Source organism: Haplochromis burtoni, unplaced genomic scaffold (assembly GCF_018398535.1).
Source record: "Haplochromis burtoni strain Fernald_Lab_line unplaced genomic scaffold, NCSU_Asbu1 Contig_98, whole genome shotgun sequence".
In the NCBI taxonomy this organism is placed as follows: Eukaryota; Metazoa; Chordata; class Actinopteri; order Cichliformes; family Cichlidae; genus Haplochromis; species Haplochromis burtoni.
In genome coordinates this window covers 980899-995971 of record NW_024582459.1, presented here as the reverse complement: position 1 = coordinate 995971, position 15073 = coordinate 980899, and the positions used below count along the sequence as shown (strand labels likewise).

The following is a 15073-nucleotide window of genomic DNA, read 5'->3' as shown; positions in this document are numbered from 1 at the left end:
GTCATGCTAAGCATTAGTACAGGAAAGAAAACTGGGGGGGACAGAGAGCTCTTTACAGAACGCCTTTATTTAGAGACCTCTTAACACGACACTCATACAAGCCCAGTGTACAACATTTTCGGGGTCACCTGTAAAACTGTGTCCCAAAGTAACGATTTGATGTTATTTAAAAAAAAAAAAAAAAAAAAAAAGGGGGGGGGGGAGCAGGTAATGACATCATGCATCAGTAATTTGGAACAGCAAGGGGGAAAAGCAGAAGAAAAAGGAACAAGGTTAAAATAATGCAGGCAGACTCATGCATATGTGACCAAACCATCTGGCAACATCCCATCATATGTATATTAAAAAATACATATGGGATCTTGTCATAATCACATTTTGAAGGTGAATATTATTTGGCATCTGTAAACATGAACATATTTTATTTAAACACTTGGTTTTTAAGATTACAGGATATAAAATTACAATCTTGGCCAGCAACATGTCACAATATGCAATTATGGGACTTTTAATTTACTTGTAAGTCTAAGAATTTTGTCTAAACATGCAAATATCTGCCTCTATTTGTCAAACCTCAATATTAGTTTGGGAGAAAGGCACTGCAGTATAAACAGATGTTCGTGTAAGCCTGCTACTGAAGCAACTCCCTGTGCATCATGTGTCTTAAACAAAGAGGGAGTAAAATTTTAAACAGAATCAAGTCTTTATTCAAATATAATCATCTTAAATATATCTATATATAGATATATATTTTTTTTTTTAAAGCACCAAATTCACAGTGATGTGTAGCATGGTTTGGTTTACAAATGAAACCTGCAAGCAAACACAATGAAAAGGGAAAGAAAATAATAAATTATCTTGAACATACCCACCTCGCTTCAATTTCATCTCCAGACTAGGCTGCAATATGATGTATAATGAACAATACAGGAACTACAGAGGTCCAGACACAGGCAAAACCAGCATTTAAAACTTCCTTACATGCCAATGAACAGCACAGTGTTTCTGCATGTTTTAGGCAATTCACCACAAATAACATAAGACTCTTTTCATGGCATGCACTAATTTCATTTTTTAGGATTTGAATGCTTTTATATCCCAGGCAGATGGCATGTCTTTTTGTTTTTTAAGATATAAAAATAATTTGGAGAAACTGGAAATTTAAGATTACTTACAGTCAAAGTTATGCAATGATCCACTTTGACATTAAAAGCTCAGAGAAAGGTTATTGTAATTGGCTGATCAATGAACCTTAGAGAGTAAAGTGAAATAAAAAGGCCAGTGAGGAAGTCACAAAAACATTCACAATAATCTAAAACTCTACAACAGGTCAGTAGAAATGAAAATTATATATTAGATAGGGAATTGTATTAAATTGGCTAAAATGTGCAAAAAACACCGCCATGGTTCAAACCACCATCTGCCACTGTTTCAGACTGATGTCAATACTATCGTCGCCTCTGCATGAAGAATTTTTTTTTTTTTTTTTAAAGATGACAAAAACAAAAAACCAAATGTCCACAAATATGTAAGACAAAAATGTGCAAACTGCAACATCAGTTCACGAAGCTACCCCACCCTCCCCCATAAAAAGTGATTTCATTTTATTATACATGCATTCGTCAGTCATTCACACTGAACTTTTAAAATTACCAGATAATGCCGATTTGAACAAAAAACAAACAAACAAACAAACAAACAAACAAACAAACAATGGGAGAAAACAGTGTTTGACTTCATGCCGGGGCAAAATAAACCATTTCCAGCTGTTTGATGAAAACCATGACTGTATTAGTTTGACACAAGTGCAGGGACCAGTGGGGGGGGGACAGGGTCTTGAGTAAAATCCATAAAACATTCCACATATACTCTGTTCTTCATCACTTTAACTACAAAAAAAAAAAAGGAAGAAAAACAAAACAAAAAGGCATCCCATTGTTTTTGGTTTTAAGGCGAGGCTACGTCAGGCGGGAGGGCAGGGCGGGGCTTGGGTCACCCTAAGACTTCCTGTGAATTCAATTTTGTACTGAGCCGCTCTCCTCGCTGTCCCTTCCATTTTACGTGTTCTTGCTCCGCTAAGTCTATTTCAAACGTTCAGTGAGTTCCTGTGTGAGGCCCAGGTTGAGCAGCTGCATGGTGGGGAGTGAAGAAAGGTGGGGAAAGGCCTTGAGGAGCTTCTCCCAGCATAGCTCCAACAGGCTGGGCACAGTCAGCCAGATCTTGAACAGAGAGCCAGTTCTCTTGTTCTCATGGATGTTCACCACACCACCATGGATGTACATGCAGCCAGCCTGGGTACAAAACAAAAGAGAGGGGGAAAAGGTACATTTTACAGTGTATACAGCTTAACAAGGTTCAGGCTTCTAAACTTCCTCAATGTCATCATTGACTATCCAACTAGTAACAAACAAAATCTTTTCATTAGGTTCTCCTTGCACCTTCTGGATCACCAACAGTTTTTTATTTTTATTTTAAGAGGACGGTTCCATATAATAACTATAACATCAAAAACAAAATTAGATGTCCACAAATATAGACAAAAAACAGCCATCATCAGGGGCTTAGAGCCAATCACTGGTCTCATCCACACATTGAAACTATCTATCACACCTCACCACGTGTCTTGCAGCACCCTCTCATATTTCTGCCACTCCTGGGTTCATGCAATAATACTGATCCTCTCTTGGCACCATAACTTAATGTTTTATCTAGATCCATAAAGTGCAAGTCCTCCTCCTTAATACTTCTGCATCAACACTCTCAAAGCAAACATTGCATCTGTAGAGCTCTTTATTGGTGTGAAGCCATTCTGCAGCTCACTGATCGTTACCTATCTTCTTAACCTAGCCTCCACAACTCGTTCTCATAGCTTCACGGCATCACTCATAAACTCCTTCCCTCTGTAGTTACTACAGCTCCACAATTGATCAATAATGTGCATCAATGTCAAAATTGTCAAGGAGCCTCAAGTTCTGAAATGTGAAGCCTAAAACCTCATATTTACTAACAGTCAGGATAGGGATGATTGTATAAGACTCATATTTTCCCCTCTTTTTTTTTTAAAGAAGAAAATGACCCTGCTTTTTATTGGATTTACAACATTTTCAACATTTCTGTAAATATTTTCCTCATAGTATAAATATTTACATAATGAAATAACCAGTTTCATTATTTATTTATACCAGAATGATATTCACTTTGTAAATTATATATATTTTGTAAAACGGTTTGATAAACCATGCTGCGCTTTAGGACATCACTCCTCTGTGATGGACAGATTGCTGTAAGCACTGTCCTCACAGTTTGTCATATTTGGATTTACAAACAGATGCATCAGCTAGAGGCTTTACAGAGAGAATCTGCAAACCAGAAGGTGACGTCACCATGGCTTTGTTCATCTTTTTATATAGTATATGCTAGGAACCCACGACAGCTTATCTAACATGTAATTTCACCTTCTGTGTATACATTTATATTCTGAGTTTGGTGAGTACTAAGGTAATTTTGCTACTTTGAAATTTAGACTGATCCAAAGAAATGGTATTGTACTAACTGGGGTAACAGCAGCACAGTGAAAGTAGGCTGGCTCGGGCATCACTGCTGGTAGTTTGCTCCACTGGAAAGTCTGAAGGTTGATTTTCCACAGATCAGCTAATATCAATTCCCCATTGTAGCCTCCACAGATAAATACATCTACAATAGAAAAAGCAGATAAAAACATTAGAATGAGAGGATGTAGTATGAAATTACAGTGCTTAATAAGTGATACTGGCTATACAGAAATATGTTCTTTGGTATAGCAGGCCTCACCGTTGCGTATCTGCACGCAGCTATGGCACCTTCGAGGAGCAGGATAGCCTGTCAAAAGCACAGATATTTTAGTAAAGTGCACTACTGTTAAGGATAGCACAGGCTTACAGTTAATCATGATGTGAAGTATACAAACCTATCTTTTCATGAGGTTTAGTTGTAATCTCCTCCCAGGAATTGGTTTCCAGATTATAAGCATGTATCTTAAATAAATAAAAAAAATTTAAAAAAACATTTTAAAAAGTGACATGTGTGAAAAATGACAGACTTGGACAGTTATCAAGATGGAAGACACTTCTACTGATAAATTCAAAATATTTCCAACTCATCTGATCAGCTTTTGCGTAGAAGTACAGATATATAAACAATGACTAATGCTAGCATTTTTATATGCTTTTTTAGTAGTAGTGTACAGATTTTTTTTATTTTTTTTTGTAAAACCAGAGTTTTGTTTCTTCTCTTTTTACCATTGGCACACTAAACAAATCCTAGGGAGTTCAAAAAAAGACTAGACTTTAAACTAAGACTATGAATACACCAGGGACATGGATTTTCCTTAGCTGGAACCTTAGCTGGTGACAAGTTACTTGAGGGTATATAAAATCTTTCAGTGGTACAGTACCTTATCTAAAGGATATGATGTCCAGGAAGTTCCTCCTCCCAGAATATAGATCCTCTGTCCATCATGTGCTATTTCATGCCTATATCTGTGAAACGCACCATGACAAGGAATTTTAACATTTTAATACTAGTAGAGATGGAAAGAGATATGTTATCAGAAAAGTTCACTCGCGATACAATATTATTGTAATTTTTAAGATTTTGCAATAATAATTCCAGCGACCTTCCAGTTACACATGCACTTCCCAACCCCCTGAGCCACGGTCGCCCAATTATTATTAATAATTATTTTTTGCTTGCAAAATGATTTTCAAGCATACCAACAATGTCACTATAACCTGCCATAAATGTTAACATAAGACGGAATCAGTCGGCAATTGAGTGGGGTCAAAGTGGCAATTATATCCAATCTGTTTCTGATAATACAGCAGTGAACTGCAGAGAAATTTATTGTATTCTATAAAATATTGATATTTGGTTTCCCTGTATTGATACAATATTGCCAAACAAAATATCCCCCCCACCCCTAATGCTAAACTCCTCAAGTATCATCATACCGCTCCTCGGGCAGGTCATCGGGAGGGTTGTTGGGCTTAAGGTGGATCCACTCTCTTGTGGTCAGGTCCAGCCTGTGTAGGTCTGTGCTGTAGATATAACCTGTTGTCCCTCCAAACACGTACAGGAAGCCGTTTATAATAACCATTGCCTGGAGGCAGAAAGTATGAAATGGCAGATACAACACTGAAACAAAAATTTTCCGTACAAATTTTTCTAATTTGAATGTGGTCGTCAGAAAGGAGGACGACTGATTTCTGTGGCTACCTGTCCATAGATTCTGTTGGGCTTCTTCCCTCGACAGTTGAGCAGCGACCATCGTTTGTACTTCACGTTACAAACATGAACGTCGTTGCCATTATTTTCACCAAAGGGGATTCCGGTGCCCCCAAACACCAGGAGGTTGTTACCGTGCAAAACAGCTGCAGAAAAACAGCAACACCAAATTTGATTTTCATATGTGTTTTTGTTTTTTTTGTTTGTTTGTTTGTTTGTTTGTTTTTTGGGGGGGGGGGGTATGAAATACCAACAATGTGTAAACACTAGTAAAAAAAAAGTTCAGAAGTACTAAATACACAATGCTTCACCTGACATTGATGCCAGCTCTGTGGGCATGTAGCCCTCTGTTCGGATCTGCTGCCAGCAGCCTGTTGCAAAATGATACCTCCATAGCTCCCTGAAAAGTGGATAGTCTTCATTTTCTGAGCCTCCTGACTCATCGTAGTCAGGGTTGTACCCACCAAACACATACAGGTTAGTGTTGTCAGCGACGCAGCGGTGCCCACTGCGGGCAGGTGGTGTGCGATGCCCTGGAAACAGAAAAAAACAAAAACAATCAAAGCCTAAAAATGACGATGAGGAGTACCATCCATCATAGCAAAAAGCTACTACTTGAGCTAAATGCTGCTCTTAATTTTATGCATGATTTGAACTTTGACACTGCTTTACCAGATGAAACAAACTTTTTTTTTTTTTTTTTTAAACTGACAGAAAAAAAAAAAAGGTATATAAAAAACATTATCCAAAAGTAATACAAGTACTTGTAATAACAGTGATATGCCGTGGTCATATCACCCAGCAATCAAATCAATTAAAGCGTTAGAGTATAATCTGCATATGCATCTAAAAAGTCAAACGTTTTTTAGAACTTAAGACTAGTTATAGCTCCAACCTGACTAATGCTCCACCGGTTGTATACATAACATGTCAACTTTCATATTCATAACTATGAGAAATTCTGCATTACAAGAGTCGTTGTATGACATTTACTGGAACTTGGGAAGAAATGTAAAGGCGTTAGACCAAGAACGCTATATAAGCTCAAGATTATGATCTATGTTAAGTGATAAGAATGTGCTTAAGGTTCAGTATAATCAGTATTCATTACTAATTTCCTTTGCTGTATTGCAGTCTTTAGGATTACCATAAATAATTTTTACAACAGGTCAGCTGGGATACATGATGGATGGAGCGAATTTTAATGCAGTTGCAGAAATCCTTAACAGAGAGGAGGAAAGGAGTTACACAGAAGATTAAAAAAAAATCCTATTTTCTTACATTTAATTTTTTTAATGCTATTGGATAGATATACTAATTGAGGGAAATTACTGTGAAGCCGCAGTTACAGGGTAATTTACTAACAATGTGCTGTAATTTATATATAAAGATGCAGCCAGTTCACCTCAGTAAAAAGAAAAAACAACTTTTTGTAGAAAGAATGCAAATTAGTGGCTTAAAAATCCAGAGGAAGGCAAAGCGCTGCATGCCTGCTAACTAAAATAATCCAGTTTAAGCTCAGGTTTCATATAATTTTTTTTCCTCTGAAAACAGCAAGGCAATCATGATAAATGAGACGAAGCTGAATAAAAGTGAATATGCTTTTTATATAAGAAATAACTCTTCTATCAGAAGAGTTATTTCTCAGCACTGTGCAAAGGGTTCTAATGATTAGGACTCAGGTGTAGCGCAAGATTGATCCAGAGGAGAACTGCATTATTAAAAACTGTCCCACCCTATAAACCTGAAATCTGTGTGGAACAGCTGACCTGTACCATGCGCAAAAGACCACAAAACATCATTTACAGTCAGATGATGAGCCATCTCAGTTGCTATGTTACTATCCCATGTGCGTGAATGCGCACTTCGCCTCTTAGTTTTAATAGCACATTGCAACATTTAAGCATTAATTTAACTCCCCAAACCTTTTATTAGTTACAGATTCAACAAATGGGGTTTGCCTCTAAACACGCACGCAATTTTTTTTCAAACACAACTTTTTTTCCCCCCCAGCACTAAAGTTTGTGCAATTTGCAGTAAATTGTTTTCCGAAGACTTTGTAATTTACACTGGTGTGACTCATTTAAATATTCTCCTCCTGAAAGTGAAAATACAAATACATTTGGCATAATACCAGCTTCAAAAAACCCCTCATGTTCACATACTGACACTTAGTCTCTTTCGTAAATCCAGCAGCTTTTTAATGTCAAAAGAAGGCTTTGTGCTGCTGTAGACGTTAGTACACCTGGCCCTCGATTTTTCTTCTTTTTAAGCCTACAAGGAGTTTTTCCACAGACTGTTCTCTTTTATAAGACCTCCATAAAACAAAAGGGTCAGAACATGTTGTGGTGAAGGAGGATGTGCGTTTTGTAGTCCATCTTCTACCCATTGTAGTTTCATCAATACTCAGGCACACTATGGCACCTATTTGCTCCTACTGTCTTGTAAAACTTCATATGAGCAATAAAACTACAATATAAGTATTTTATCAGTCCTCAAGATAATATTTCTCTGTAGATCTATGTCAGCATCCGTTAGAGTGACCAGTTTTGGTCTTTGCACTGCAGAATTTCCCTTTCCTGACCAGCTTGTATCTGTAAAACACAAAACTATACAGGATCTCAACAGGCATAAGAGGAAATAACTAGCAACCAAAGAGCAGTCTATTCTTTGAAAATTTTATACACACAATAGATCAGCTCAGATATGTTTAGGTTTTAGTTTTTAGTTTTTTGACCAGTAGAGGTTATACTGAAGTTATCCTCGCTATACGTTGCTGGAAAATAGAGATGTAACACATCTCTCCATGACTGAGAACATACCTAATAAGAGCTTGAAACTTGTTAGTGGACATGGCTCTGTGATCCGCTTAAACCATCAAATATTTTATCAACCCTCAGCATAAACCACAGATACACACAAAGCTTAAACCTTCAAATTGTTATAAATAAAACCTTAAATCCATGAAATCCACTCCAGCCGATATTAGAACATTTACTGTAGCACACTGCAGCCGATAAAGCTCTATGCAAAAGTATGTGCTGTTTTCTCCTGTTAGCTTAGATAGGATCGCACCCAACACATCAAAAGATAATCAAACAGAATTGCGGGATGTTGCTAGCCTGAATGTAATGCTTTAAAATATCACGAGTAAAAGCAAAGTTTAAAATTCCTGACTCAAAGTAACAAGCAGCTGATGTAAATGACACAGACTCAATTTGACTGTACAAACATGATAACGTCCAGGTAAAGCGTAACGTCGTTAGCATATCTTGCTAATGTTTTTGACCGACCTGCTAACGTCACACCGTGCGGCGGCCGGCCTGTCAATTTCTGGAATTTATTCAGCTGGTCTGGACTGTGAGCACATTCGGCGTCCGACATCGTCTCCCCCTTTACAATCCAGTCACGGAGAATGGCACGTCAAATAAAAACAACATCTCATAAGAGCCGTAGAATCATTTTACGTTTCAGTCAGTTTGGAAGACATCCACAAACGTTACCTCCCCCCGCTGTGGATTGGACTTGGCCAATCACTGGACTCGTTATTAGGACGTTGCGTCATTAGATGTGGGCGGGGCGGCGCTTGCCGGTATGTATCCACAACACAACAGTTTTACTTGGAGTGTGGATGGCCCAAAATGCGTTCCCAGGCTATATATAGGCTATATATATATATATATATATATATATATATATATATATATATTATTTGTATATAAGATACAAATAATGAAATAAAAAATATATAGATAGATATATATATATATATAGATATAGATATAATTTTCATTATTTGTATATAAAATACAAATAATGAAATAAAAAATATTGTTATTGCTTGCACTGTACAGACCTAGTCAAGGTTACCAATTACCTTCTTTTGACAACTGAGATGTTTGGGGGGAGAAACAAACAAACCATTAAAAAAAACTGTCACCATGGGCAGCTATTCATTATCTAGAGATCACACCTGTGGTGCACCATAAGGTTCAGTTTTAGGTCTTACTTTGTTTTCTATTCATGTGCTTTCAGTTGGAGAAAATACAGTTAGTGAATCAGGAAGTGCAGAGGATGAGTAGTAAGAATTGGGGGCAGCTATTAAAGACATACCTGGAGATGTTTAAGACAGAGGGCTTTTGACCAGATTGTTTAACACAGTCTTGGAGAACATGCCTAAGGAATGGAGAATAAGTCGACTGGTAATGATTTTCAAGAACAAAGGTGATGTGCAGAGCTGTAGTAAAAACAGAGTTTAGAAAGTTGATGACCCAGACCATAAAGACAGAGTGAGAGATGTGGAAACTAGATTAGGAGGAGAGTTGAAAATCAGTGAGCAGGTGATGTAGGCGATGGCATGTATGTAAAATTTAATTTAATACTTTTAGTCAATAATTTCAATCACTAATATCTTTAGTATTTTCTTCCCTAATGTTAAAAATATGGTCAGATAAGCAAGATGGGACAAAAGTGTTTCTGCTTTTATCCAAAAGTCCTCGATGAAAATATATTGGGACAATGCTGGGCCCTCAGAACGCATCATTCTTACTCAAATGCCTCCAGATCATAAAGTAGAACTGTGCTGGCTTGAACAGAGACACATTTTCCTACTATCTGGTGATGCAATATTCAAAAAATTGAGCTAATAACAGTATCTATCTTTGCAACAATAACTTGTTGCAAAACAAAACTCCACCAAATAAGAATTTCTTCAAAGCGACTTTGTTTTTGTCTATATAGCATACCTTATAGTTGAAAATATTCATGTTTTCATTACATTTGTGTTAGAGCTATTACTTATTTGAAATTTAATTTATGTAGCTCTTTATTCTACAACAAACTACACAGCATCATATGGTGTCTTAAGAAGCCTCCACTTCAAACTACAGCAGAAGATATTAATGGATTACTAATCTTACAGTGTAATATTGCCCAAAACAATAAATTCAGAAGGGGGAATTTTGTATGTATATTTATTGCAGTTTATTGCATCTGTATAACAATATTTAACAAAAGATCCATAATAAAATACAAATTTAAAAAGTAAAATTTTAACCCTAACCCTAAACAAATTTCAAAATTTTTAAAAAATTAAATTAAATTTAAAAAGTAAAATTAAATTTAAATTAAATTTAAAAAGTAAAAATAAAATGTTAAAAACACACATTTTAAATCCCAATTTTTTTTTTATATTAAATACCAAATAAATAATTCTTTACATTTAAACATTAATAACAATCAATCTATGAACTTAGCCTTACGGAATTACGCCTCTGAAATTTAAGCTATGTTCACGGTGAAGTGATGTTGTTGCAGCGCTGTGGTCTTGCAGCATCACGAAGCGGAACTGTCGGTTTCAGGGTGTATTTTCCGTGGGACCGCAGAGCCGATCATGGCGACTCTCGGCGGCAGTCGTGGGGATCGTCTCGGCAATTCTAATCACAACAAGTCTGCTATTGTTTCCCCGGAAAAAGTTCGTGAAATTCTCAATGAGGGGGTGTCGTCAACAGGCGTGGGTTCCAACAGGTGCGATTTTTTTTTTTTAAATCAGAGAGCGCTCATGGTTCAATTTAAAAAGACGGAGAACAAGTTGGCGCTAGCTAGTTTGCCTAGCCACTTAGCTAGCTGTACTTTTAGCTTCATTCAGTCAGCATAACGAGAAGACGGACGAGATTCCGCAGGTTTGGATGCATCTAAGCTAGGAACTGGCACGCCTTTGTGCTTTCATTGTTGTATTCATCGGGCAAGTTTGTTATGGTAGCATCTGAATTGTCGCCACTGTGTACAGTTAGAGATAAGAGGGGGTGGGGACCTTAAGTTTGGTAGTAACTCCTTACTTTGCAAGTTTGCGGTTTTGCTTCCATCATTAGGTTAAACGAATCGATTCTATTCAGTAGTGTGCGATTATAAAATGAAAATAGGAAACATATAACGTGAAGTACGCATAGCTTTAACCAGTTATATTTGTTTTATCAATCATGTAAATAAAACTGCATACTGAAGATGTGTTTTCCCCTTTTTGATGATTTCAGTGTACAAGGGGATTTGAATGTGCTGGAAGTGAAAAGCAACTCTCAAGCACCTTGCGAAGCAACGAACAAAGAAGCCTTTTTCTCAAGAGTGGAATCCTATTCAATATCCTTTTTTCCCCTCATTTTGAATCAGTATGAGCCATCTTAGTTCTTGTTTTTATGTTATGTTGTTATTATTACATGTCCTTGCTGTATGTAAGTTGAAGTTTCCCTTAGCGCCGCACTGTTTGAAATGGGCAGGCAAACCACGCATACTTTCCCCTTTGATGTGTGCCAGATATGGCTGGATCAGTGTTGGCTGTGATATGCTCAAGTGCTGCAGCTGCCAGGCTTTCCTATGTGCATCCTTGCAGCCAACTTTAGACTTTGAAAAATGTGAGTGAAACTTAAAGCAACTGCACAATAACAACACTAGAGGACAAACAGGTTGTTGTTGTTTTTTTTTTGGCAAGGTTAGGTCGATATTGTCGGGCTGCCCAAAATTTTTTTTTAAATTGAAGCACATCTCCTCTTTTAAACAGATGAAAGCCGCATTGCAGAGATATCAAGGCAGCTTCAGACACAGCATGAAAAGTTTTGTCCTTGGCCTGACTTTCCATGTCCAGGTGGGAGCAAGCATTTTGCATAAAACGTATATATCAGCAAAAGTAATTTGCCTTGAATAAACTTTGATTTTCTTTTTTGTCCATGTAATGATCATGGTAAATGTTGCTTTTATTTCAGAGCGTTTCTGGCTTGTTCCAGCCTGTGAACCATCGACACTTCTTGCTGCCTTTTTGGAGCGCTTCCAGAGCGCCTGTCTCCTTGCACAGCAGCTGCCAGCAATGAAACCGGAGCAGCTGAAGTCTATGGTGAAGCTGCAGAAGGGCTTCAGCCTTTTTAGGATACTGACTTCAGTGCTGTTTGAAGCATTATACATATTATTTACATTAGAGAATACACTTAAAAGAATGCAGTATCGAGATTATAGAAACAGTTGTCTGAGTCACTCGTTCACCTATACTTATTGGCCACTCTTTCCTTGCAGTCTTTGACAGAGGACGTTATCAGCAGTATGCTGCAGGTGATTGAGGAAGAACAAAAAAGAATGGGAGAGACTCCTTGCTCTGAGCCTTTAGCTATCCAGATGGCAGCATGTATTGTTTCTCTCTGCGGTTGGGCAGCAAGGTGAGATGTAACTCGAAACTCCTCTCATAGAAATCAGTGTTGTCATATGCTGACATTAAAAGTTGCGTGAAAATTTAGAAACATGGGACAAAAAAGTGTTTTTCTCCATCTTAGTCCTGCTCTGCACGCCATGAGCCTGCCGATCCTCACCTGCTCCTACTGTATGCGCAAGGTGGGCTTGTGGAATTTCCATCAGATGGAGGGAATGGGAGGTGAAGCAGACAATTCAACAAATACACTGGGCACCCCTGTTCGGGCAACCAGTCCTGCTTCAGCAACCCCAAATGAGGGTCAGGGAGAGCATTCGACTTCCACCTCACCGAGCCCTGCTACAACTCCTTGTCGCATGAAGCTGCGGAGCCAGGACTCCACCCGCTCTGACCAGGTAAGGAGGAGGACCAGGCGTATTTCCCGAGCTGTGCCATTAGCTGGAAAAACACTGAACCACGCTGTGCACAAGCTATGATGCACGCTTATTAATCCGTTCAATTAGAACAAGTGAATGTAAACTTCAGAATATACTAAGCTGCTTCTATGCTGTCTTGGTGTATGTTACAGGGAGAGGGTACCTCCTCCCCAGTGGCCTTGCGTGCCCGGAGCAGAGACTCACCTAGCCCCAGCGAAGAACTGCCAAGCCCTTTGACGAGGGGCAAGAGGCCCGCAACTCGCAGTAGAGGACAGGGAGATGGCTCAGGGACTGACGGCACTACTAGCCTGCCTCCAAAGCGCCTGTGCCTCTCATCAGCTGGTGGTCTAGTAAGAACTAACATTACTGAGGTTTTTTGTTTGTTTTTGTTGTGTTTTTTTTAAATGATTGCATCAGACTTTATCTGAGGGAATCCGTACAGTCCTGCCTGGTTATTCAGCCAGTGTTTCAAGAGTAATTTGAGTATTTTGTTTGGTTTACATTTCAGTTAGAAATTTTGTTAAATTAAAAACATGAAAGACAAACATTCCCTTTTTTAAGGCAGAGGTGTATAATACAAATGTTGACTTACTATCTCTTATTTCAGGATGGGCCCTTGCCCAAGAATGTATTTGACCCCTTAGCTCAGCACAGGGAATGGTGTCCCTGGATCTCCGTAGGAAAGGAGAATGTGGATCCTGGGGCTATCCCTTTTTCAGAAAAAGGTTCAGGACTTTATCAGCAGGGCTGGAAAGCTGCTCTGGACCTCCTCATGCCCATGAAGAAGAACTCCAGTATAGACGAAGGCAGTCCAGCACAGGCAAGACAAAAAGTTCAAATATTTATATTTCATAAAAAAGAGTCATCAGACATGAATATGATAGATTTACAGATTTTTGCTTTGTTTGTTTGTTTTTTCTTCCAGGGCCCCCGTGACAAATCTAAAAGGGTGTTTGCTATATTCCGACAGTGGCAGGTTTCCTCTTCGCCATCTCAGTAGACTCTTTGCAAACAAAAACAGCATTGCAACACTGAAGTGATGAACTGACCTCCACTCTTGTTTGTGGTACAGAATCCATATTATGAATGACAGGAGTGTCAAGTGTTATTAAATGTAAGCCATCAATTGAGGTCTTGTTTCTGTTCAGTGTTTGTCAAGGACAAATAAGGTTCATTGTGTCATTAGACAAATGAATGTGTTCCCAGTAAACAGTAAAAAATGTGAATGAATGAATGCTGTGGCTTTTTAAAAAACATTTCAGTTCGGCTACACAAGATTTGGGATGTGTACCGCCATCCACATGACCACAAAGTCTGCTTTGGTAGTCCTTGATGACAACATGATGGTCTGGATTTTTGTGGAATATAGAAGATCATGAGAAAGGGCCACATGGCTCTACACTGGAAAGATGATGTTTACCTTTATCGTATTTTGAGTTCTTTGCAAGAGCAGTAAACATTAACCTCAGATTAGCAAAAAAAAAAAAAAAGACTGTGAGGAAGTACTTATGTGTGTATTGTTTTGCTTAAACACCAGATGGATACAATAGCTGTCCTCGAAGAGAGCAGAATCTTTTTGGAGTAGTGATGTTTTGTTTTTTCTCATCCGTGCTACCCGGTTTGAAATTCTTGATTTTCTGTGATATTTCGTTACCGATGCAGTTCTCACTCTCTTGCATGTACCTTTGTCTTTGTAGACGCTCCTAAAAGGGTTTAATAAATTGCTCTTCTGAATGTTTGTTTTACTTTGCATGTCGTTCTTCTGAGATTTGTAAGATAAGGCCAGTCAAAACATTAATGAAATTATATTGTAAATCCAAGAAAAATGCACACAGTACAAATGTGTCAGATGGCTCTGCTTCACAAAGATTTTTTTGGAATGTGTTTTTTAAAGTTTATTTTAATTTGATTTGCTGAAGTGTGTTTATGTGCATGAGTGTATTTATGTATAGATAGATGGATAGGTATTGTGGCCTTGTAGAAGTGGTATTTTTAGCCATGACCATTTTATTTATTCTTTCCCTAGATTAAGTCTTGTTTGTATTCTATAAATAAGATATGAGGTATATTTCAGCTTCGCATAACTCTGGGGGAACTTAGTCAGTTAACGGAAATGAATCACAAGACTGATGCACCCCTCCCCCCAAAAACATTCACTGTTCTTGAAATGGACTGTCAGTCTTGCCAGACATTTTGGGGTGCAAGT

At 38.0% G+C, this 15073-nt stretch overlaps 2 protein-coding genes across 2 annotated transcripts; one reads left to right on the top strand and one right to left on the bottom strand.

Moving 5' to 3' along the window:
• Positions 1 to 49: 49 nt before the first annotated feature.
• Positions 50 to 8791, bottom strand: klhdc10 (kelch domain containing 10). The gene is made up of 9 exons (XM_005927196.3): positions 8556 to 8791; positions 5574 to 5795; positions 5254 to 5408; positions 4989 to 5137; positions 4433 to 4517; positions 3947 to 4013; positions 3811 to 3858; positions 3554 to 3693; positions 50 to 2291 (listed from the first exon to the last, which is right to left on the bottom strand). The coding sequence occupies exons 1-9, from the start codon at positions 8644 to 8646 to the stop codon at positions 2082 to 2084; spliced, it is 1167 nt and encodes a 388-aa protein (XP_005927258.1). The 5' UTR covers positions 8647 to 8791; the 3' UTR covers positions 50 to 2081.
• A 1826-nt stretch (positions 8792 to 10617) lies between these two features.
• Positions 10618 to 14601, top strand: zc3hc1 (zinc finger, C3HC-type containing 1). Its single transcript, XM_005927194.3, has 10 exons — positions 10618 to 10788; positions 11295 to 11397; positions 11519 to 11669; positions 11816 to 11899; positions 12018 to 12145; positions 12322 to 12461; positions 12576 to 12846; positions 13020 to 13217; positions 13475 to 13687; positions 13793 to 14601. The coding sequence occupies exons 1-10, from the start codon at positions 10655 to 10657 to the stop codon at positions 13865 to 13867; spliced, it is 1497 nt and encodes a 498-aa protein (XP_005927256.1). The 5' UTR covers positions 10618 to 10654; the 3' UTR covers positions 13868 to 14601.
• Positions 14602 to 15073: the final 472 nt, after the last annotated feature.